At 38.4% G+C, this 23,699-nt stretch overlaps 1 protein-coding gene across 1 annotated transcript in view; it reads right to left on the bottom strand.

Annotated features, from left to right (window-relative positions):
• LOC120466836 (uncharacterized) overlaps positions 1–23,699 on the bottom strand; it is a 72,885-nt gene that overhangs the window by 20,899 nt on the left and 28,287 nt on the right. The window contains 4 exon segments of the mRNA XM_089128922.1: positions 4,200–4,373; positions 13,189–13,362; positions 15,139–15,312; positions 17,450–17,623. Of these exon segments, the coding sequence (XP_088985048.1) occupies positions 4,200–4,373; positions 13,189–13,362; positions 15,139–15,312; positions 17,450–17,623 (696 nt within the window).

Below are 23,699 nucleotides of genomic sequence, written 5' to 3'. Positions count from 1 at the left end.
CTGTGGGCAATCAAGCAGGAAAGACACGCACATTTCCTATTCAGTGTGTCGGCTAGTACCAGCAACGACGCCAGTAAAGCGCGAGAAAGGAAAGCGGCTTTCTAATCAGACTTCACTGAAGCTGTGCAGATATTGGTGCCAAATCAAAAGACTGAACAGACAGCCGGTAAGATCGCCACACAAATTAGACTTTGTTGCACGCTGATGAGGTGTTGAGGTGCGGGTGGAAGAAGGCATTCATGTTTGTGCGCTGTAGTAGTTGTGTGTTGTAAACATTCACGTGGTATTTACGGAATCACTTAATTTAGTGATTTAATTCTGATATGTACTCAGATATACGGGATATTATTGGCTTGTAAAGACATGGTTCAAAGTCGTGCATGGTCCTATTTTTATATAACATTTGCCTAAAATGGAAATCAAAAAGAAAAAAAAAAAAGTAAATATTTAAATGTTGGAATAGTAGTTTGTACAATTTTTAAAGGGAGTGATTATGTACTGAAAATATTTTGTATGGGTAAAAAATGTGTTAAATTCACTGTTTGGATATTTAAATACTCATGCAATTCATTGTGCCTCCTGTAGTTTAAATAGTAATTTAATGTTTGTGATGAATTTAAACTCAAATAGTTCATGGAGAAATTTGTGTATTTGTATTTATATATGTGTCTAGTGCCGAGTTTGATAATTAATCATTTTTGAGCTCTGTGTGTCTGTTTTTACCACAAACATGCAAAATAGTAAATCGTTGGTGTTTTCTGGTTTTGAAGGTTTTTCACCTGTAATGTCTGGGCTTCAAGAAGTGATGACAAATAAAAGAAAAGGACAAAGATCCAAATTGAGGCCTGGTTATTAAGTGAAACAGTTTAATGTTCAAGATTGGTACCTCCCTATCAAGTGAGGGTTAAGCACAACTAAATGAGAAAAACACTTGACACACAATAATGGTTAAACTGATAGTCACAATCAGGGATGTGATTTTGTGAGTGTAAAAAAGACCCAGCATCAAACACTTTTTGTTTTTTAAAGGGGGGGTTGACTGCGATTTCACTTTTTTCATTTTAAATAGTGTGTAATGTTGCTGTTGGTGCATGAACAGTATCTGCAAAGTTGCAGCACTGAAAGTTCTGTGTAAGCAGAGATATCGTCTTTTAAAAATCAGGAAGTATATTGCCTACAAAAACGACTGGATTGGGACTACAGCTGGGTTATGGTACGTCACTGACCCACACATTTGCATCAACCCCTCCCTCCGGAATATGCAGAAAATGGCATGCGCATATTTCTGAGGCACGTCGACTCGAGTGTGTCTTCCTCAACAATGGATACAATTTAAGTTTAATTATGTTCCTGAAAATGACGAAGCTCTCTGTGCTGCGCATTTTACGGAAGACAGCTTCCAGAATCTCCACGAGTTCAACACCGGATTCAACAAGAAACTGTTACTAAACATGAAGCAGTTCCGACTTTAAAACAAGAGGCAGCAGTTGTTGTGTTGGGCCACAACCTGTAAGTAGCCTAAGACTTAATCATTTTAAATGTATTTGCATGTATAATTTCAGACATAGCCTTGTGTTTTATTTTTTTCAAATGCCAGCGCTGGCTTTATAACCACTACTAGTTAGCCTATGCTATTTTGTGTCTATGACAAACGCGTATAAACATTATGGACCTGAATTTTCTACAAGTACTAATGTTTTAAACGTATTTTTCATGTATATATGTTTTATGACGTTATTTTCGATTTGATCAAGAATGTAAACATGCCAACGCTGTTTGAGTATGACATTAGTAGCCAGTCAGTTGCTATTTTGTGTCTATGACAAACGCGTATAAACATTATGGACCTGAATTTTCTACAAGTACTAATGTTTTAAACGTATTTTTCATGTATATATGTTTTATGACGTTATTTTCGATTTGATCAAGAATGTAAACATGCCAACGCTGTTTGAGTATGACATTAGTAGCCAGTCAGTTGCTATTGTTGCCAGTCAGATGCTATTGTATAAAACAAACGTGTATAAAGTTAAAAAATGTAGCAAATTATCATTCAGAAATGTTTAGTAAGGTCAGGTTCTGTTTGACTCTCTTCATCGCAGTTTTCTCGGTCTGATTCTGCCTCAAACTGAAACTGCAGTTCGACACATATTTACATCTGAACCGAAGCTCATGACATACATGTTTCGCCTGTAAAGGTAATGGGCGTTAACCTTCCGGACAACGTGAGCGACAGTTTAGCCAACCACAACACACCGGCCCAAACTAACCAATCTGAGCCCACTACATGTTTCTGAGGGAGTGTTTTCATAGACTCAGGAAGTGAACCGCTCGTGCGAGGACAGAGGAGAGCGCGGCTGACAATAAAGGTGAAGTTTATGAAAAATAAGACTTTAAAAAAAAGAAAAAACACGAATACATGTTATATTGCACCCCATAAACACAATCATGCAAAAAAAAAAAGCAGTCAACCCCCCCTTTAAACAACTGAATCAGCCATGAACTATCAGGAACTGTGAAGACTGACACTTGGAAATATATTTAACAGCTATAATATTGAAAAGCATCTAAACATCTTAGGGGAAAATGTAAGGGTGATAAGTGCTATTCTGTAGATCTGTGAATAAAACAACTGTGCTTCCAATACCGATCAATCTCATTCAGTAAATAACATTTTCCGAAACTTACAAGCACACCATCCCTGATTTACAGAAGAATCACATCCCTGCATAATTATTTTGCTCAAAAATTATAATCACACATTATTAATCATGAATATTCTCATTTGAATTCAGAATTATTGCACTTTCATGCAAGCATAAATTTAAGAGAACTTCAAACTCATATGAAGGGTATATTTTACTTTTGATATACACATTATGAAAACTGGAAAAACCTTATTAAGCTTCTCTCAAAAGCTAAAACTGGACTTCCTAACATTATTTCCAATATTTTTTTATGTAATGTTAAATATAAGTAATTAAAACAACAAATAAACCTTTGTATTGCAGCACAAAGGTTACGTGAGTGCATTTAGTCAGCAACCACAATCCCAAACAATATAGTTGAGATTTATGCTTAATTTATTACAGTTTAGTCTCTGCAAACTGCCCAAGTGGCCTTGTAAAGGAATGACCCTTTCATTTGGACAGAATATCCCAATAGAGAAAGTACTAAACTCCAACATACATGTTTGTCTGTGTTTTTCAACGTGATGGAACGTAATCACCACAAAATCTTTATTTTTGTGCAGTGCAGAGAGAGCATAGTTGCCAGTTTGGGGTTTGGGAGATCAAGTAAAACACATGGCAGAAAATATCCTTTTAAGAGAAAAGCTCTAACTGGAGGAATTTAGGCTCTTGACTTCTGAAAACACAAGCATCAATTTTCCTTGTTAATGGAGGATTGTTACCAATGTGCAATATCGAAAATATCAAATTAAAAATAAAATAATAATAAATAATAAAAAAAATAATCAGTGGGCTGTTCTGCATAATTGAGAGAAGCAGAAACCGCGATCATGATTAAAAATGTTTGTTACAGTTTTTAATAAATGTGAGAAGTGAAACTGTTTGAAGGCAAAAGCTTGGATTGGTGAAAAAAAAATCTGAAAATTGCTTTCAAAACAACAATTGTGGCTGACTGTTCATGTTAATGTCTAGGATTGTTGTTGATCTTTAACTATAGTAATTATAGTAATGAACAATATGACATCTTTTGAAATGGCGTGCTGCTATAATAACATTTCTCTGGGGATTTGATTTTTTTAATTTGATTTATTTGTAAATTGACTGTGAAATAAAGTTTTTTTTTTCTTTTAACACACGCCGTGTCATAAATGGATTCGCATACATGTTCGAGAAGGTTATCTGTTTGGGTGATGGGTGTGTGTCTTAAAGAGTATGTTTAAGAAGAAATGCAAAAGGAAGTTCCAGTACTATGTCTTTGTGAGGTTTCTATGGCTTCTATAGTATTAGAGTCTATACATTATTTTCTCAACACATTCTTACTAACAACTCATCTGGATGCTTTGTCAGGACTGCTTGGTGTCACTTTTTAACACTCTGGTATTAATGACGATTTAAAAGGCATGAATAAAGAAGTTAATAAAGAAGTATCTCTTGACAACCACAAAAACTATTAAAAACTCTGAGTCTCCCATGCACACCAGACAGGATGATTCTTACTGATCCACTTACTTGAGTTTGTCCAGTGTGCAGTCTGGATGCTTCATTATATCAGAGAGCAGCTTCACTCCTGATTCTCCTGGGTGATTGTAGCTCAGATCCAGCTCTCTCAGATGTGAAGGGTTTGAACTCAGAGCTGAAGCCAGAGCAGCACAACCTTCCTCTGTCACCAAACACTGAGATAATCTACAACAACAGGAAGTGTTAATGTCAGTATGCTCTCTTTTTTAGAGAATTTTAGAGAAACAACACAGCTCTTAAACCCATCAATTATCTTTACAAGGACCTCTGATTGATTGTAGATTATCCCATTTCAAAATTGACCGTGATTACGATGGCCACGTTATTAAACAGTAAGAAATTGGAAGCTATGGTAAAAAAAAAATGTGTCTGGGTACTCTGTGAGGCTGTTACTATAGCAGCCGAGTTCAAGTTGATTGTCTAGGTAAGGCAGGGTGCGAGAAAAGCATGAACTTTCAGCGCATGTGAGAGGGCATAAGACAACTCGAGGTGTCGCAACCAGACGCGCACTTTCTCCGTTTATGGCCAGCAATATTGTTGTGTTTAAGGACATTATTGAATTAAGATTATGTCTGTACTTTATGGTGGTATGACGGTATATATCATTACTGTGGTAGAAAATGTCAACCGTAACAGATTTTTTTATTCCGTGTGTACCACAACATGTTAATAATTGGGCGTGGTTAACTCCCGTGCAGCGTGCGGGAGACTGAGACACTGAGACTTGTCAAAGAAACAAGGATCAAGAGGATCCACAAAGGAATTACGTTTTCTAAAGGGTTGTTGTTAACGTGTAGCTTGGTTTTCCCCATACTGCCTTTGCGCAGTCAATTTTATTTACGCTGCTAGGTAGTCTGGATACCATGGACCAAATTTTCACCTCAGCGAGGGGACCAATCACAGAACGGGGATGGAGCAGCAAGACGATAATGACGTCTATGCGACACACCGAAGCAGTTTGTTTATACCTATGGATCCAACATGGCAGCAGACGCGAAGTTACCTTTCGATGCAGCCTTGGATATTGTTCTAAGTAGGGTTGCAACGGTATGAGATTTTCACGGTATGATAATCGTCTCAGAAAATATCACGGTTTCACGGTATACGATATTAAAACTATCATTATTATAATCAGCATCAGCTACAATGGCCCTAAAATGAATAAAAACATATAATGTTTTTGGTTGAACATGGTTTATTGTAACAAAGGTTTTTTCAATAGAGTCTTTATGAAATGTATATTTATTTCCTCAGAAATTCTGGGTTGTCTGAAATAACTGATCTGGATTCTGTGATTGAATACAAAATGTATTTTTGAGAATGCAATCAGATAAAATGTAACAACTTTAGTTTGTCTACACAAGAGAAGTTTAATAAATTAAAACATGGACAAAAAAACTATACACAATAGTAATATATTTTAATCATAGGCTAAACCAAACTTTTTTTTTCCAGGTTGTAGGGGAGAGCGGGGCACAACCTAACACTTTTTGCTTTTGGCTCAATTAATTAAAAAATAATTAGGTTAGATTAATACTTTTTTTACACAAGCAACATGCACATCTCTGCTACAAATGAACACTTAAAGTTTTTTTCTAGGACCTACCATTTTCGTACAGTTGGACTGAAAGTGACAGAAGTGCAAATGTTACAACTTACCCCATATGCGGGGTTAATTGTAACAGAGAGAGGGGTTAGTTGTAACACTTGTGTGTAACACACATAATTCAGTACTATTTTATTTGTATAGTTTAGTATTGTTTGTGCATCTGTATAGACAGATATCCATACATATCCCTCATCCAATCATCCTTCTATTATGGATCAATATCATGGATAGAGACATAGAAAAGGGCTGCATAGTTTTGCAATAAATAATAATAAATAAAATTATAAATATTGTAATTGCAATTAAATTAGATTTGTGTGTGGCAGCTGCATGATGTACAATTATTATTATTATTATTAATAATAACAGTAATGATAATACAAATTAGCTTAAAATAAAAATTTAAAGGGTTTATTGCATTAATAACAGGCCATATTTTTAATAAATAAACAAGTTATCATTCATAGAACACTAAATTTTAAACATTTTAAATCCCAACATTGTTTGTGAACGTCTAACAAAGTTAAATGTATACTCAAACCTGAAAAGTTGTGTGGCTCCGTTTTCATTTGATTATCATTGTAGGCTACACTTGGAGGCTTAGTTGTACCACTCTGTTAGAATTAACCCCGCTGTGTATTACATATTTTAAACCTAGCTAACAGTCGCTAGGAATTGCTGACATGTTTCAAAACGGTGCTATGTTTGAGCCAACAAGACGGTGATTAAGGCAATATAAAGTTAGATTTGGAAACGTATACACCCAACTCAGAAACCGAAAAAAACCTATGATGAAAAAAATTACTTTCATGGTGTCAAAACACTCTTTGTCCAGTATCTTCACGAAATATAATCAAAACTTTCCGCAAATTCGCGGGAGACCGTCTTCTGCAGCAAGAGAAAAATAGCGGAAAGACAGCCTGCTTGATCCTGACGAACTGTGTAAACGGTCCGTGTTACATTTAACCCCGCGTTAACACCTACTGAACACCTATGAGTTTCAGTCAGTGTATTTGATGATTATTCTTTAAAAAAAATAATTATAAAGTGCACATTAAGTGTTCTCTGTCTAGATATGTTCATGTGTTCACGTCTTCGTAGTGGCTGAGACAGCTTTAAAAACCATGAGCGTCATGCGTACTTGAGTGTGTAGGCCTACTAGATCTACTAGACGAAACGGCGCTGCTCATTCAGAGACACGCTGAATATAGAAGGGGCTTGCACACCAGTCTTTTTGCGTTGTATATTCACAGACACGCACATCGCGATTTGATTTAGGCTACTGCATAGCTATATTTTGCTTTATTTATCCATCTATCTTTTTAAATCGCACATTTTACGTGGCATCTGTTTTGTAACGCAAAAAGACGCATGTGTGCGTCTTTTTGACAGACCGGGTTTCCCTTAGCATGACAGAAATAATATGGCCTTAAGTTATAAAAGTTATGAATAACCTTTATCTTCACGGAGGGATGGTGTTCCTAAATATGGGAGAACCTATTCGACGTGTTTACTCCTTTTGCAGCCACTCTTCGTCCACATATCTTGCAAACTGGATATCCATCTTCAAGGACAACATCACGATCGTTTTTCGGATATAAGTTACAAAATATTCCCATACTTGGCGGGAGATAGAGATTCGCAGCCTCTGTCTCTGACATTTTCAGCGCTGTACGGATATGGAGTAAGCAGTCAAGCTGAAAGAAGTTGCATGCGGCAGTGTAGGTGAATTCTGTTTTTTTTTTTTTTTTTTACCGCGGATAAGCAAATGTGCACGATATGATAATCGTACATGTCAATATCGCGATAAACCGTCATACCGGTATACCGTTACAACCCTAGTTCTAAGTAGTTTAGAACGCAAATAAATCTCTGACCCATCGTCTTCTTCCTCGTCTAATTTCTTTCGCTCTACATACGTCATCTGGTATAATTGAAACGATTGGCTATGAGCTACGGACAGGTGCATTTGATAGACATTCGTAGCACCCAATAAACGGCTCTGGGCATTCGTAAACCATGCCTCAAATACGAGAAAATGAACATGTGGTTCCCAGACCACATCTCTATGTCAATGAGACATGGTCTTACGTTAGCCAGGCTAGTTAAAGTGATATTTTCGGCAGTAAAGGCTCAGCAGTCAACTATAGCAGTGCAACACCAGTAGGCTACAGTTTAAGTGCACATTTGCAACGGGGAAAGCATGAAGCTTACTTGAAAACATATAAGCCTATCAATATAGTAACGAATAGAAATAACCATAAATAATGCACAGTTATCTGCATCTTTCTTTCTCTTATGTATAGTTACTTTTTAAACATGAAAATCGCATTCAGCATGACATGCAAGTGGTTGCCATGGTAATGAACAACGTGCTAGTTAAACCGAATGTATAATCCTGTATCTGAGGCAAAATGACTAAATATGTAGCGTGAGTTATACATTTCTAACTCCAAACAATTATCCACTGAACCAGCTTATAAAATCTTCCTTTGACTCGATACGTGATTACAGCTTGACAATCAAATTAACCCATTGCATTTTACTGATGCAAAAGACGTGTGCATGCACATGCACTGATCAGATAGTCAAATAATGATGCAGTTACAAGGTGAGTATAATTTAAACTACTTAGTCAACACTAACAGTAGCTGCTGTTCGGTTCATACTGCTCCGTCTAGTAACTTCTGAACTTGAACGTCTCTTGATTAAAGCTCCAGGTGATGGGTTGCCAGATATCACAAAAAGAACAAAACAAAGGCTGTATAACTGGAAAGTTTGGTGTAAATAGGTGCTACATAGGCTGAGACGTTTGTACTGGAGAATGACAAAAAACTCATTTTGAGAAACCTTTAAAGATTCAAATATGGGGAATTTAGTACATTTCTATTGGGAAATAAATGCTCAGGCCCTTAGTAATAATTAAAATATAAAGTTAATAATGAAAAGATCAAGAGCCCAACTAAAGCAAACACTCACCTCCATAACGGTGACCTGAAAGTTAGGTTTTCTCCTTGTAATTCTGCTTTAGGTGTCTTGAATAATGCTCAATCATCACTCAATTAATCACTTAATTATCTCATTAACTCTAACACTGCCTCAGTGTTACTTTTAACACCCTGCTGGTGGTTCCCATATGAACACAGAGCTGTGTTAATTTAACACCGGGGAATTTACTGTGTATGAGATCCAAAAGATAGAGTTGAGTCGAATAAGGTTACGAATCAATGATGAAGCCTTAACATGAATTCCATCAATATCAAAGGACTGGTCCATCCTTTTGACCGAGGCAGTAGAGCCAATCACTAATATCTCAGTTTTTTATCATTTAATTTGAGGAAATTAAGAGACATCCAATGCTTGATGTCCCTGATACATGCAGTGAGTGAGTCAGGCAGGGATGGCCTATCGGAGCTGGTGGTAAGATACATTTGAATGTCATCAGCATAGCAATGGATTTGAAGTCCATGTCTGCGTCTGATGTTACCAAGTGGATATATATAGATGGTGAACAGTAGTGGGCCAAGATCTGAACCTTGAGGAACACCCTGTGTAAGCGAAACAGTGGCAGATCTATAGCCTTGTGTGCTGATATAATACTTTCTGTCGCTGATGTAGGAAATGAGCCAGGAAAGATTGCAACCAGCGGTGCCAATATCAGAAAGCCGAGAGATCAGTATTTCATGGCAGACTGTCAAAAGCAGCGCTTAGATCAAGGAGCATCAAGATGTTTATTAACCCTGAATCCATGGACAAAAGAATGTCGTTAACCACCCGAAGAAGAGCAGTTTCAGTGCTATGAGATGGGCAAAATCCTGACTGAAATGGTTCAAAAAGACCATTAACATCCAAATATGATCGCAATTGCGAAGCAACAACCCTTTCTAGGATTTTGCTTAAAAATGTTAAATTGGATATTGGTCTGTAATTGTCCATGTTTAGATGGTCATGGCCTATGGTTAGATGGTCAAGGTGCCATATTGAATAATTGAAAAAATATCCAAAAAATGAGCTACACACATCAAAAGAATGAGAAGAAATAAGTGCAATGATGTCATTCAAAAACTGACAAGTTATAGTGCTTCCGAGATATAACCTAAATTAGCATGCTAAATTACTAGCCCCGGCCCGGCAGGTGTCGTAATATTAGTTTCGGCCATGGGAGGCGGTATGCGGGCGGGCAACGTTACCACCAGCCAAACTGCAGTAACACGAGTAAGTCGCGCAGGCTTGTGTGTACTTGAACCTGATGTCATGTCGTGATGTCGTTTGGAAATGCAGCCCACTACTAAATTTCAGTTCAGGGATGAGTTAAATAAATGATTGGTCGATATTATGCATGAGGAATACATTTTGGTAAGTTGTAACATATCTTTCAACAGTGTTCGTGTTCTTTTACCATTAGCTAGTAGAGATGATCGGTTCACGTGCGCTAGGGATCTGTCGTCTAACATTTACAAGCACCAAAACTGCATTTATTGTTTGAATTGCGTAATAAAATTAACAGAATCTGAGAGCTGAGATCGGTCTCTGTGTCCTTTTCTGTGCAAAAATGGACAAAATGGATGTGGTGTGAGAGTGTGTGAAAAGTTGTGTGTCTCACGGTGAATTTGTGAGAGTTGGCAGCTCTGAAAGGCGCAAGCTTGGTCCACATCAGGGAATGCTGTCTGTCAAATTAATTCAAACTAATGATAAAAATGTAACATGAACAAAACGAATACCATAAACTAAAAATGCCAGGGCTTTAATTTTCCCATTTCGTCGAAATGCACCGGCTTGTCTATGAGACGGCCTTTATAATTTAGTATTGAGATGTTGTTCATTTAGTCTCTAATCTCTGAAAATCTCCAAATGATCCACGTGAAACTGCGGTCTTCCAAACTTTTACTATCGTGTCAATTGATTTGATTAATATGCGCGAGGGAGACATGCAACACAGCACTCGCCCGTGTTGTTTGAAGACATGAGTGTGCGCGGCCGCGGAGGTATTTTTCTGGAGGTATACTGCCCCCATCTGGTATGGAATACGTTCTATGATTTAATTTTTTATCCCAGAGGGCACCTTTAAGAATGGGGGTCACCGCATTTTATCATATGTGTTATGAAGGGTACAACATCGGGGACACACATCTTAAGCAAAACAGTAGGTGTAGGATCAAGCCAACAGGATGTGGAATTTGACTTCACAATTAGATCACTTATGGCAACAGGAGTAGTCAGAGTAAACGCAGAGAAAGAGAGTTTGTTGAGTGAGCTGAGTCAGATTACATTAAATTTGAGTCACTTGTATGATGAGTGTTTTTGGTGATGAATTCAGTTGATTGACTTCAACTTGTCTAAGAAAAATTGAGAAAAGCTATTCACAAGCACCACAGAGCCTAAAATAACATGTTGAGGTGGATTTTTTCAGAAAAAATGAAGTCAATCACGAACCATGAACAAAGATACACCTCATACAAGTGACTCAAATGTTCATTTTATGTAAGCTGATTCAGCTCATTCAACAAGATGTCTGCTTTCACTCTGACGATATCTGCTGCCATTAGTGATCTAATTGTGAAATCTAATTCCACATCCTGCCAGCTTTTAGGCCAATATCTAATTTACCATTCTTAAGCAAAATACTTGAAAAAGTTGTGGCTTCACAATTGAGATTATGCTTACTGTCAGGTGAAAATCAAGGACAAGAAGGCAGAATCATGACACTTACAGGTGAAACTCGGAAAATTAGAATATTGTGCAAAAGTTGTTTTTTAGTAATTAAAATTAAAAGGTGAAACTACTATATTTTGTGTATATAACTATATACATATACACATTATTATACTTTTCAGAGGGCCAACATTTCTGTATTTAAAATCCTTTGTTTATTATAATATTCTAATTTTCTGATATTTTGAATTTGGGGAATAAGCTGTAAGATTTAATCATCAAAATTATAACTTTTGCACAATATTCAAATTTTTCAAGTTTCACCTGTAGATCCTAAAGGTCTTTTGAACCTTTTCAGTCAGCATTTCGCCCACATCATAGCACTGAAACTGCACTTCTTCAGATGGTCCATGGATTCAGGGTTAATAAACCAGTGCAGCATTTCACACAGTCTGCCATTAAATACCCATCTCTCACCTTTTCTGATATTGGCATCACTGGTTCGGGTCTTTCCTGGATAATTTCTACATCACGGCAAAAAGTTTTATATCGCTATACAAGGGTATAGATCTGTCACTGCTCCGCTTACACTGGGTATTCTTTAAGGTTCAGTTCTTGGCTACTAAAAACTATTGTTCATCATTTATATATATATCCACTTGGTGACATTATACACATGCATAGACACATGCATATATTGGTGACATTATACACATGCATGGACACATGCATATATTGGTGACATTTTGCATATATTGGTGACATTAGTGACATTATACACATGCATGGACACATGCATATATTGGTGACATTATACACATGCATGGACACATGCATATATTGGTGACATTATACACATGCATGCACACATGCACTGGTATGCTGATGACATTCAAATTTACCATGCTCTAATAGGGCATCTTTGCCCAACTCATGTACGTCATGTATCAGGGATATCATTGGATGTCCTTGAATTTCCTCAAGCTAAATAACAACAAAATATTGATGATTGGCTCTGCTGGCTCAGTCAAAAGGATGGACTTATCCTTTGAAGTTGATGGGGTTCATGTTAAGCCTTCTTCATCCATCCTTAACCTTGGTGTAGTTTTGGACTCAACTATCTTTTTGCTCTTATATTTCTGTTTACTCATTTTTCTTTTTTTTTTTTCCATTTTTGTAATATTGCACATCTTCGATCTTCTCTCACTCTAGCTGTTGCTGACACAGTAATTTATGCATCAGTCAATTACATTATGTTCACACCATAACTAGGCATTCTGCTCACATCACTCCTCTGCTACATGATCTTCACTGGTTAATCGTGGCACTACCTATTCACTTTAAAATATTACTTCTAACATTTGATAATGTGGCTATATATGTTTGCAATGTGTGTGAGTGTGTAAATGTATAGACCATTTCACAAGATGTAAACAACACTGGTCCAGAAGCACTTCCTGTTTCAGTTTTTTAACACTACATAAAAGCTGGGATAAAATACAACCAACAGAACATTTAAAACTGAATCAAAAAGTTAAACAAACATCTTTAAGATGTTTTCTTTACACGTGAAATAAAGAAAACAGTTACAAACTGAAACAGGAAGTGCTTCTGGACCAGTGTTGTTTACATCTTGTGAAATGGTCTATTGTAATGTACAATGTAAAGTGACCTTGAGCTATGGAAAGGCACTATATACATAAACCTTATTCTACGTACCTCAGTATGTTGAGTTGACAGTTTGGACTCTTCAGTCCAGCAGAGAGCAGCTCCATTCCTGAATCCTGCAGGTCATTGTTACTCAGGTCCAGCTCTCTCAGGGGTGAGTTTGATGATTGTAGAGCAGAAGCCACAATTTCACAGCACTGATCACTTAGATTGCAGGTTGCTAATCTGAAAAAAAAAAAACAGTTCTGATTATAACCCTGAAAATATATTTCCTGGCTGTTGCTCAGCATATAGACCCCATATCTTGTGAAATCGCTACTATTCTGTCAATTTGCAGGAGCTGTTGGATGACAGACACACCCGCAGGGCTTTCAACTCTCTGACCCAGTTCTCACACTCTCACGCCATACCCCCAATTTCTCACGCTGAAGTGTCAACCCGGTCAGTCAAATGCCTGAAAGATGAGTTTATCTATAGATCTACCTGTTGAGCCACTCGTGATCGACTAGTTTTACCGCAAATTAGTTAAATATCCCGTAATCTAGAGCGAGCGTGCATGCGAGACAGATGTTGTGCTCGATGTCGCGCACATGCACAGCGATTTTGTCATTAGTCATTTTGTATCCGGCACACTTTTGAAAACACTGAGGCACGGATGTACCTAATACAAATAAAACATTTCCAGTTAACTAGCAGAGCATTAATTTAGTTCGCTCTTAAATAAGAGATCTAGCGCTAAAATGTTTTGTTTTTGAAATCAAGCTGAGCGCGTGTTGCTGCTGTCAGCTGCATGGTTCGCGTAGTCTTCACTCGACGTGCACTTCAATCGCCGTTGCGGAGAATCTATTAATTCCGGTGAAATCACAAAATAAAATGCACACAAACATGTCCCTGCTTGATATAGACACTGATGAACATATTCGGTATTGATGAGAGAGAGAAAAAAAACACTCTTTGCAAAAGATCTCTGACCTCTGACACTCTTGGCAAAAGATCTAACACAAGACCATTGAAAATCTCAAACAAATACTTGCGGATCTATGCATTTATCTATGGGTTGAGCAGAAAGGCAGCACACTTTGACAAGTTTGTACCCAGCACTTTTGAAAATGCACTTCCGAATGCGTCTCTGTCCCCAGCATATTTCAAACCAAACTGACGCCCGTGGAAGTAAGCGAGCGAGAGACCTTGCGTATGCAGAAAGCACACCCTGTTTGTTTTCTTTATTTCACTAAATCGCAAAGTCTTGTCGTTATTGTGAGTGTACACAAATAAAAGAAGAAAATGGCTCAGAGCGCAACTTAAATAGGCAGTCGGCTCCGCCTGTTTTGGCGGGCTGAAAAGCCATTTGTCTGTGCAGGTGTACAGAAGTGAACCAATCGGGCTTCAGTATTTTGGAGAAAACGGAGTTTCCCCATAAGCATCTGGAATACCTCTGATGCAAATGCTCATTCCCATTATCTCAGGGAACCAAGTAACCGTTAGTATCACTTGTGTTAGTATCACATTATTTTAGTAAGTAACTGGAACGTTATGTTTTATGTATGAAATGTTTATAAATCTATCTTTTCATTGCATGTATGAAAGTATGAGTATGAAGTATGAAACACTGATCAAAAACATAAATCAAATGAATACAGAATACAGGTAATATTAATCTATCTAATCTACTTTACTCCTACAACCCTGCCCGGTCTCTTAGATCAGCTGAACTTGTTTTTTTTTTTTGTTTTTTTTGTCCACTGCAGGAGGAAAGTCATTTAGTGTTAATGCTCCTAAATTATGGAATTCACTACCCCTTACACTTTGTTATATATAATATATGGCTATCCTCGAAACTCAGCTAAAAAAAACATATCTATTTAACATTTCATTTCGATAATTTGGCTCTATGTATCCTTATATATTTGCAATTTGTTTGAGTGTGTAAATGTAATGTACAATGTAAAGTGACCTTGAGCTATGGAAGGGAACTATATACATAAAACGTATTGTAAGTACCTCAATATGTTGAGTTGACAGTTTGGACTCTTTAGTGCAGCACAGAGCAGCTTCACTCCTGAATCCTTCAGGTCATTGTTCCTCATGTCCAGCTCTTTCAGGGATGAGTTTGATGATTGCAGAACTGAAGCCACAATTTCACAGTGCTGATCACTTAGATTGCAGGCTGTTAATCTGAAAAAAAGAGTTCTGATTAAAACCCTGATGAAATGAAAATTTTGGATAAGTAGTGGATAAGACACATGCCTTTGGTGTGAGAGACCCGGGTTCGAATCCACTGTGGGACACGAATGTGTCCCTGAGCAAGACGCTTAACCCCTAGCTGCTCCAGAGGCGTGCAACCTCCGACATATATAGCAATTATAAGTCGCTTTGGATAAAAGCGTCAGCTAAATGTAATTGTAAATGTAATGAAAATATATTTCCATACATGTATAATTCATATAATAACTATATATTAAAAATTAAATGAAATAATATATTGAGTTAATATATTAAAATATATTATATGCAATATATAAACTATTTTTTTATGTTTTTTATGTTATGAGTTACTTTCACTCAATTGAGTTGTTTCTGTCACTCAAAGTGAGTTTGTGTGTAAAGTTAATCAAGGGTGCGTGTTGAAAACATGTAATCTAATTGGTCACCAAATTAGTTCAGTTCAAAATATTCATAATTCTGAAGCAAATAGTAGCCTAAATGATTTTAGTTAAACCAAGACAATATTATTTCAGTGTGTGGAAACTGATTTCCTAAACCCCTTACTGCACACCCTACATTTTGGCAAGTGGGGCATAAATGACTAGCCTGGTAATACCAGACTCTGCTACTTCACTTTGCTTCATAGACAGAGTCTGGAATGGCATAATAGAGATAGGGCTGTAGTCAACCAAAGAAATCCTTAGTCGACCAAAGTCTTGTCCGGCGCAATGATTAGTCGACCAAAAAAAAAGAAGACGGGATGTTTTGATTGAACATTTTTTTTAACAATTGTCATAGAGATTTTATAAAACAACAATGAAAAAACATCAAAAATACATAAAACTATAATAATAATTCTTTGCAAATTAAGTGATTTTTTTAACTGCAAAGTCAGGAGCTCAATCCTAGGCCTGTAGTGACAATCACAATCGCGCACCTGAGCACACCACACACTACAAAAATATAACTGATATCTGCCAAATACTGAAAAATCCCAACAAACGCTCTCGTTTATACAGGCTGTACATTCTTCTTTACTTTCAAAGCTATGGGTTTCGTCCAACCGATCTAAGCATTTTAAAACAAACACACACACACACACACACACACACAAAATAGCCTAAAAAACAATCCTAATAATAATAGGCTGTATTGTAGGACCACATATAGGTTTATTTACATGTGGGGATTTTTTACATCAGAGTGCGCACATCTTTTGCGCAACATATACACAGTGTTTTTTTCCACGGTTGATGGAAAATAAGCTAATGCGCGTTGTAAAAATCTTAATTAGGATCAATTATTTTTCATGGTATTTTTAAGTGCCCGCGAAAAAAACATTGTGCATATTCATTAACGCGATTTATCGCATTACCAAAAACCGGCACATATCTACAATTAAATGAATACAGAATACAGTTAATAATAGCAAAAAACCCACCCCCAAACCTACACCTTAGCTTAAACCTAACCTATCCATAACATTTAAATTTACTGTAGAGTTTCATAATTAAAATACTTTAAAAACTGATTAAAACAAAAATGATTACTTACAAAGTCTGGTGATCTATGTTATACGACTGGTGATCTATGTTTTATGATCTGTATGCCTAATCACTAGGTGGCGATAGTGAAGCTTAAATAGCAAGGAAATTGAAGTAGGAGAAAAGCAGTAGTGACGACATCAGCGATTTCAGAGGGAAGGTCTCTGATGACATTCTGAATTGCTGTTTCATTGTGATTTAAGATAGGGGGCGTGTTTATTAGGGGTGTAGTTTGTAGTACTGCGGGCCGCAGTCGGACACACTTTCAGCACCACTTTGAGTCCCTTTTGCGTGGCTTATTGTGATTAATAACACTCTAACATGTCAATTACTTTAAGTAGTACAGTGAAGTTTAGGAAATATAACACTTTAGAATATTGATTTGTAAAATTTGTGAATCGATGCGAATCGGCAGAAGATTGAACCACAATTCATATGTGAATCGTTTTTTTTTTCCCACCACCAATCAACCAATCAGATTCATGCATTCAACAGCCCCGTAGTATACATTGATACACACATTATTTTTAACATTAATTAATGAATGAAAATCAAACTCAAACCTCAGTATGTTGACGCCACAGTTTGGACTCTTCAGTCCAGCACAGAGCAGCTTCAGTCCTGAATCCTGCAAGTGATTGTTGCTCAGGTCCAGTTCTCTCAGGGAGGAGTTTGATGACTGTAGAACTGAAGCCACAACTTCACACTGCTGATCAATTTGATTACAGGCTGTTAATCTGAAAAAAGAGAGGACTCTTGTTAAAAGGTTATGATCAGTCAAGAGCTTGTTAATAATGGAGAAGCTACCGAGCACTGGAGAGACGTTAGAGAGCGGGAAGGCCTGGGTTGCACTTTTATTTTACATTGAATAAATGGAGGTTGGAGCAGGCTTCACTCAAAGTTTATATCTCAAATTGTTTTAAGAGTGCTGGCCTAATAATGACAATGCATGTATGGAAGAGAGAGGCCGCACTTTGCATATACAGTTTTATTATACACAAACGCGTTTCGGCGCGTGCCTTCTTCAGTGTGCAAAAGAACAATACCTTATCCAGTCTTAAATGCCCACACCAGTTAACACACCCATAATCACATCAACCAATGATTTAGAATGATGCACGTGTTACCAATGAATCCATTAATGACAGACAAATACACATAATTAGATAGGCTACAATATGTAATACAATTCTCATAGTATATTTTAAAGAAAACAGCTTAAAGATAGATCCTCGTTCATACCATTGGGAATGCATGTGTTGAAATTAAAAATATACCAAGCCTCCCTTTGGAGGAGGCGGTTCTCACGGTCTCCCCCTCTTGAAGACCGACCAACACACTCCAGACCCATAAATCTAAGCATATTGGCATTGTGTCCCTCAGAATTGAAATGTCTTGCAACTGAAGATTTCTCATCATTCTTTCTAATAGCACACTTATGCTCAAAAATTCGGGTCTTCAGTTGTCGCTTCGTTTTGCCCACATAAAGAAGCCCACAAGGACAAGTCAATAAATACACAATAAAGGTAGAGAGACATGTAATTCTGCCCTTAACTTTATAGACTCTGCCTGTTTTTGGATGTGTAAACGTATTGTCTGTCAGCATAAAGTTACATGCAGCACAATTCAAACACTTGAAATTACCGTGAGGAATTTTGAAAGGGAAAGGCGCCTGTGGATGCGCAGGAAGGTGCGAGCGCACTAATCGATCTCTCAGGCTGGGTGCTCGTTTATAGCAAGTTCGCGGTAAGTTTTGGAACGTGTGTCCTATGTGAGGATCGCTACTTAAAATGTGCCAATGACGTTGCACGATGTTCTTTAAACTATTCGAGATATGGCCATAAGTCGATACACAGGTGACCGGGGTGTTATTTGATTTTACCTGATCAGTGCGTTTAGTCATCAAGTCAGTGCGCTGTACACTGCGCGCGCGCTCTACACAATCACGCACTAAATTGTGTGTATAGCCCCTATCTATAAATCTTTGACATAGCTCTCCTGCTTGTCGCTCAAAATCTTCATCATTACTACAAATACGGCGCACTCTCAGCAGTTGACTATACGGTAGACTACGTTTAAGAGAGGGTGGATGGAAACTCTGATAGTGTAAAAAAGAGTTACGATCAGTCTCTTTTCGATAAATTTCAGTCTGTATCGTGTTGTCCAACTTTTTCACTAATACATCCAAAAAAGGCAGAGTCCTGCAGTCATAGGTTAGTGTTTCGTCAAAACAATGAGGTTTTTCTTTAAATTCTGTCATACTCAAAAATTCCTGTAGAGGGCAGTGTAGTGTGGTGACTGGGCAGGAACCATTGAGAGGGTTTGTTTCCAAGGGGGCACAATAAAGTGGTGCACCACAAGAGCACATGCAGGTGAAAAGTTTGGAGAAGATCTCTTGCTGGGCTTGCAACGAATTTCACCCACATTCAGTTAAAACTAATTCAAACTTGAAGACGCAACTGGTATGAACATGAATTTATTTATTTATTTTTGATGTAATCTATAAGTTGTAAGAGATCAGTATTGTGTTTTAGCATATTTGATGGATTTTTCTAGTTTGCTTGCTACATTACTGATTGATGCTAAGATTTTGTATGATTTGGTGTGATTTGAGGGAAAGGTGTTTAAGTTTGTTAACATTTATTATTTCTTGTCAAAGCATTTTGATTTAGTTGATTTACATTGTAGGTAATATGGTGATGTTAAAATGTTACTTTAAATAACATCTTTTTTATATTAATGTGTGTTTCTTTTGTTTATTTTTATCTTTAAAGATTATCAACCTATTGCAGACCTATTGCAGATCTGTTGCAGATCTATTGCTGATCTATTTCTGACCTATTGCTGACTACTGCTTCTGCAAATACCTCTGCAATCCCAGAAAATAAACAGTCAAGTCAATGAGTTGCTTTCTCTTGCGTCCTTCAATGTTTGAACGCCTTATCAAGTTTGGGCAGAGCTGAATAAAAAAGTGGGAAACTTGACAGTTGATAATCAGCGTGGCAATGAAGACAGAAGGATCAAAGGCCTAAACGTCTCAAAGTGTCGACGCAGTGAAAGAGAATCATCTGAAATCGTCTCGCAATGGCAGAGGAAGCTTTTGGAAAAGCAGTGAAGCAGCTGAAGCAAGAGAGGACCTTGGCTAAGAGTGCATTCACCAGGCAGGCAAACTTCCTCAGCAGAGGAGCCAAAAACTTGATGAAAAGTGAACTACAAGAGGAGTTCAAAAAACTCATTTCTGAGGCAAGGAGTGTCGGCGAGACAAATGATGAGTATAGAGCTGGTTTACTGGCAGACATTGAAGCGGACATGTCAGATGGTGAAGAAGCTGAACTTGATAAGCAGCAGCAGGCTGATTTCGAGAAGACAATCCATGAATGTGAGGTAAGATTGGAAGAGGTCAAACAAATTGTCCTGTTCAACTTATGGTCAAGATATGGTAAAGATGAGATGGGAACAGCAATCCAGGAAGCAGAGACAGCCTGTGATAGAGCTGCTGCAACACCCGTTGTCGCTGTAAACAGAGATGGATTTGAGTTCCAGCTGGATGGCGCAAAAAGAATGATCCAAGGTGTAATCACTACCCTAGCAGCTTGGGAGATGTGGATTCCAGAAGCAGAAAAATCCAGTCTGGAAACTAGAGTAAAGAATCTGAAAGGATGCAGTAGCAACCTTGAAGCACGAAAGGTGGAGTTCATCATCGCACAAAGAATAGCAGAAGAAGAAAGAGACAGAGCGAGGGTTCCCCAGATACCCATGCCAGTTCCACAACCACAACCAACGCTGAGAATAAAGCCAACCAGTCTACCCAAATTCAATGGATGTAAAAGGAATTTCCATCGATGGAGGAAAGACTGGGAAAGTCTACAAAAGCAGGGAGAACCAACTGGCTCAGCTGAAGTTAAAAAGATACAACTCTTTGACAGCATAGACGACAGGATGTGCAGAGAGCTCCGTTTGTCTACCTACAACACTGCTGAAGACATATTCCGAGTGCTTGAGAATAGATATGGAAACAAGTCCACAATTGCTTTGGAAATTATTGAAGATCTTGAGAAGATTCCTGTTTTAAGAGCAAATCAGCCAAGAAAAGTCATTGATTTAATTCAAAATATAGAGAAGGCCCTGGATGACCTCACAGAACTTGGAAACACGGGAGCCATTAACAACCCTCTGGTGATCAAATCAATAGAAAGTAAGTTACCTGACAACATGAAAAGAGATTGGCTTGTCTTCATGGTTAACCCAGCAAATGGCGTAACACCGGACAATCACTTTGAGAATCTTCTTAAATTTCTGAAAACACAAGAAGAAATTCTAGAGAAGTTAGAGCAGTTGGGAGTTAGTGAAAAGCCAGAAAAGAAATATGCTTGTATGGAGAGAAGATATGCGTCCACACGTTCCACAAGGAAAGGCGGATGTGTTGTCTGTGGAGATGAAAAGCATGGAGAAAAGATCTTCTTTTGCAAGCGTTTCAAAGAACTGAAGCCTGTGGAAAAGTTGGCTGCTGTAGAAAAGCTGGGGGCATGCAAAAGGTGTTTAGTCTGTCATGGTGAAGATGATGAATGCAAAGATACTTACCTGTGCAGGAACAGAGACTGTAAAAGAGATCATCACTTCTTTCTTTGTCTGAAGGGAGATTTCAAGAGAACTGACTCAGACAGAAGATCCCATGTGAGAAGGCATAAGCTTACGGAGGAGCAAGAGGAATTTGTATCTAAGCTCTCCCCAGAGATGGCAGAGAAATTCAAGAAAGCATTCACTAACATTACTGGGAAGACAAACTGTGGTGAGAAGAGTCAGCTTGGAGTGACTGATTCAAGTGCTATAAAAGAATTGCCAGTTATACTAATGCTGCTCGAGGTAACTGCTAATGCAGGAGAAAAGATTGGGACTCTGATCGACTTAGCATCAGATACAAACTACATCACCCACAAAGCCGCCAGGAGATTAAATCTTCGAAGTGAAAACATTTCTTTAATTATTCATGGAGTTGGAGGAATGAACATGAATGTTAAAACTAGAAGATACTTTCTTAAAGTGAGGATCAAGATGCCTATGGGCACGGAGAGAGCTCATGAGCTTATCTGCTATGGGTTGAATGAAATTGCCAACATCCACAAAGTCATCAAGCCTGAGCAACTCAAGAGGTTCTTCCCAGAAGTCAATTTAGAAGATCTGAGGAGACCGGAGAGTATTGAGCTACTGGTAAGCCACCGCGAGGGAAGACTTGCTCCACAAAGAGTGAAGGTGATTGGAGACCTTGTCTTATGGGAAAGCCCACTGGGAAAGACTGTTGGTGGAGCGCATCCAGATCTTTTTGAAGAGATAGATATAGCGATGCACAATTCAGAAACGCATTTTGCTCGATCCATGAGGGCATCGGCAGTGAGGTATCAAGAGATCACAGAAGCACAAGAGTTCAAAGCTAAAACCAAATTAGCTAGTAAAGAGTTTCTAAACTGGTGGAAATGGGACAGCATTGGAGCAGCCTGCGAGCCCAAGTGTGGAGGATGCCGGTGTGGCAATTGCCAGCCAGGAGGTAAGGAGATGACTCTAAATGAAGAAAGAGAATTAGAAGTCATAAAGAAGGGCCTCACCTACGTCAAAGCAGATTCTCACAGTGAGAAGCCACATTGGGACACAAGATACCCGTGGATTCAAGATCCAAGTTCCCTTCCCAACAACAGGAGTGGAGTGGAAGCCACCTTCATGAGAACAGAGAAACAACTCAAAAAAGAGCCAGAGTGGAAAATAGCATACACCGCACAAGTCCATGAGATGGTGGAGAGAAGGGCAGCGAAGAAACTCACTAAAGAGATCATTGCCAGCTGGAAAGGGCCAGTATGGTATGTCAGCCACTTGGTGGCACCAAATCCACATTCTCTCACAACACCCGTGCGGCTGGTATGGAACAGCAGCCAGAAGTTTAAAGGGATCAGCATGAATGACCTTCTGCTGAAAGGGCCTGATGTCCTCAATCCCATCCGAGCAGTACTACTCAGGTTCAGAAGAGGCGTCCATGCTGCCCTTGGTGACATCAGGAAAATGTACAATTCTGTGTGGTTGAAAGATCTGGAGATGCACCTCCACAGATTTCTCTGGAGAGACACTGAAGAGGAAGAGATTGAAGAGTATGTGATTACCAGAGTCAACATTGGCGATCGACCAGCAGGGTGCATAGCACAATTGGCCATGAGAGAGACTGCCAAATTACCCATGTTCGCTCACCTGGAAGAGGAACGTAGGATTCTTGAAGAGGATGCCTATGTCGATGACATCCTAACTTCCCATAATGACTTGAAAAAGCTGGGCCAGAACATCGAAGGAGTTGAGGAGATCCTGAAGGCAGGTGGGTTCTTCCTCAAGCCCTGGGTCTGGTCAAGTCAAAGTGGGAGGCAGGAGATTGTACCAGGAGAACAAAGAGCGGAGTCAAGCACAGTACTTATTCTTCCAAACCAGATGAGGGAAGGAGATAATAAAGCTCTTGGAGTCGGATACCTTGTTGAAGAGGATAAACTGTATCTCATGACTTCAATCAATTTTTCAAAGAGGAAAAATAGAATGAGAGTTGGACAAAATCTCCTTGATAAAGAGGTGAGAGAGAAAACTCCAAACCCACTGACAAGAAGAGAACTGCTGAGCCAAGTAGCTAGCTTGTATGACCCAATAGGCCTTGTCACACCTGTCAAACAGAGGGGTGCCATTCTTGTCAGAAAGGCATTTCAGGAAGCTGGAGGCAAAACTTCGACCCGCGACACTTGGGACAAACCTTTGTCGGAAAAATTGAGGGAAGAAGCCATCCAATTCTTT

Source organism: Pimephales promelas, chromosome 3 (assembly GCF_988280905.1).
Source record: "Pimephales promelas chromosome 3, fPimPro1.hap1.1, whole genome shotgun sequence".
In the NCBI taxonomy this organism is placed as follows: domain Eukaryota; kingdom Metazoa; phylum Chordata; class Actinopteri; order Cypriniformes; family Leuciscidae; genus Pimephales; species Pimephales promelas.
Note: the sequence above shows the minus strand (reverse complement) of the source record. Positions and strands in the feature narration are given on the sequence as shown.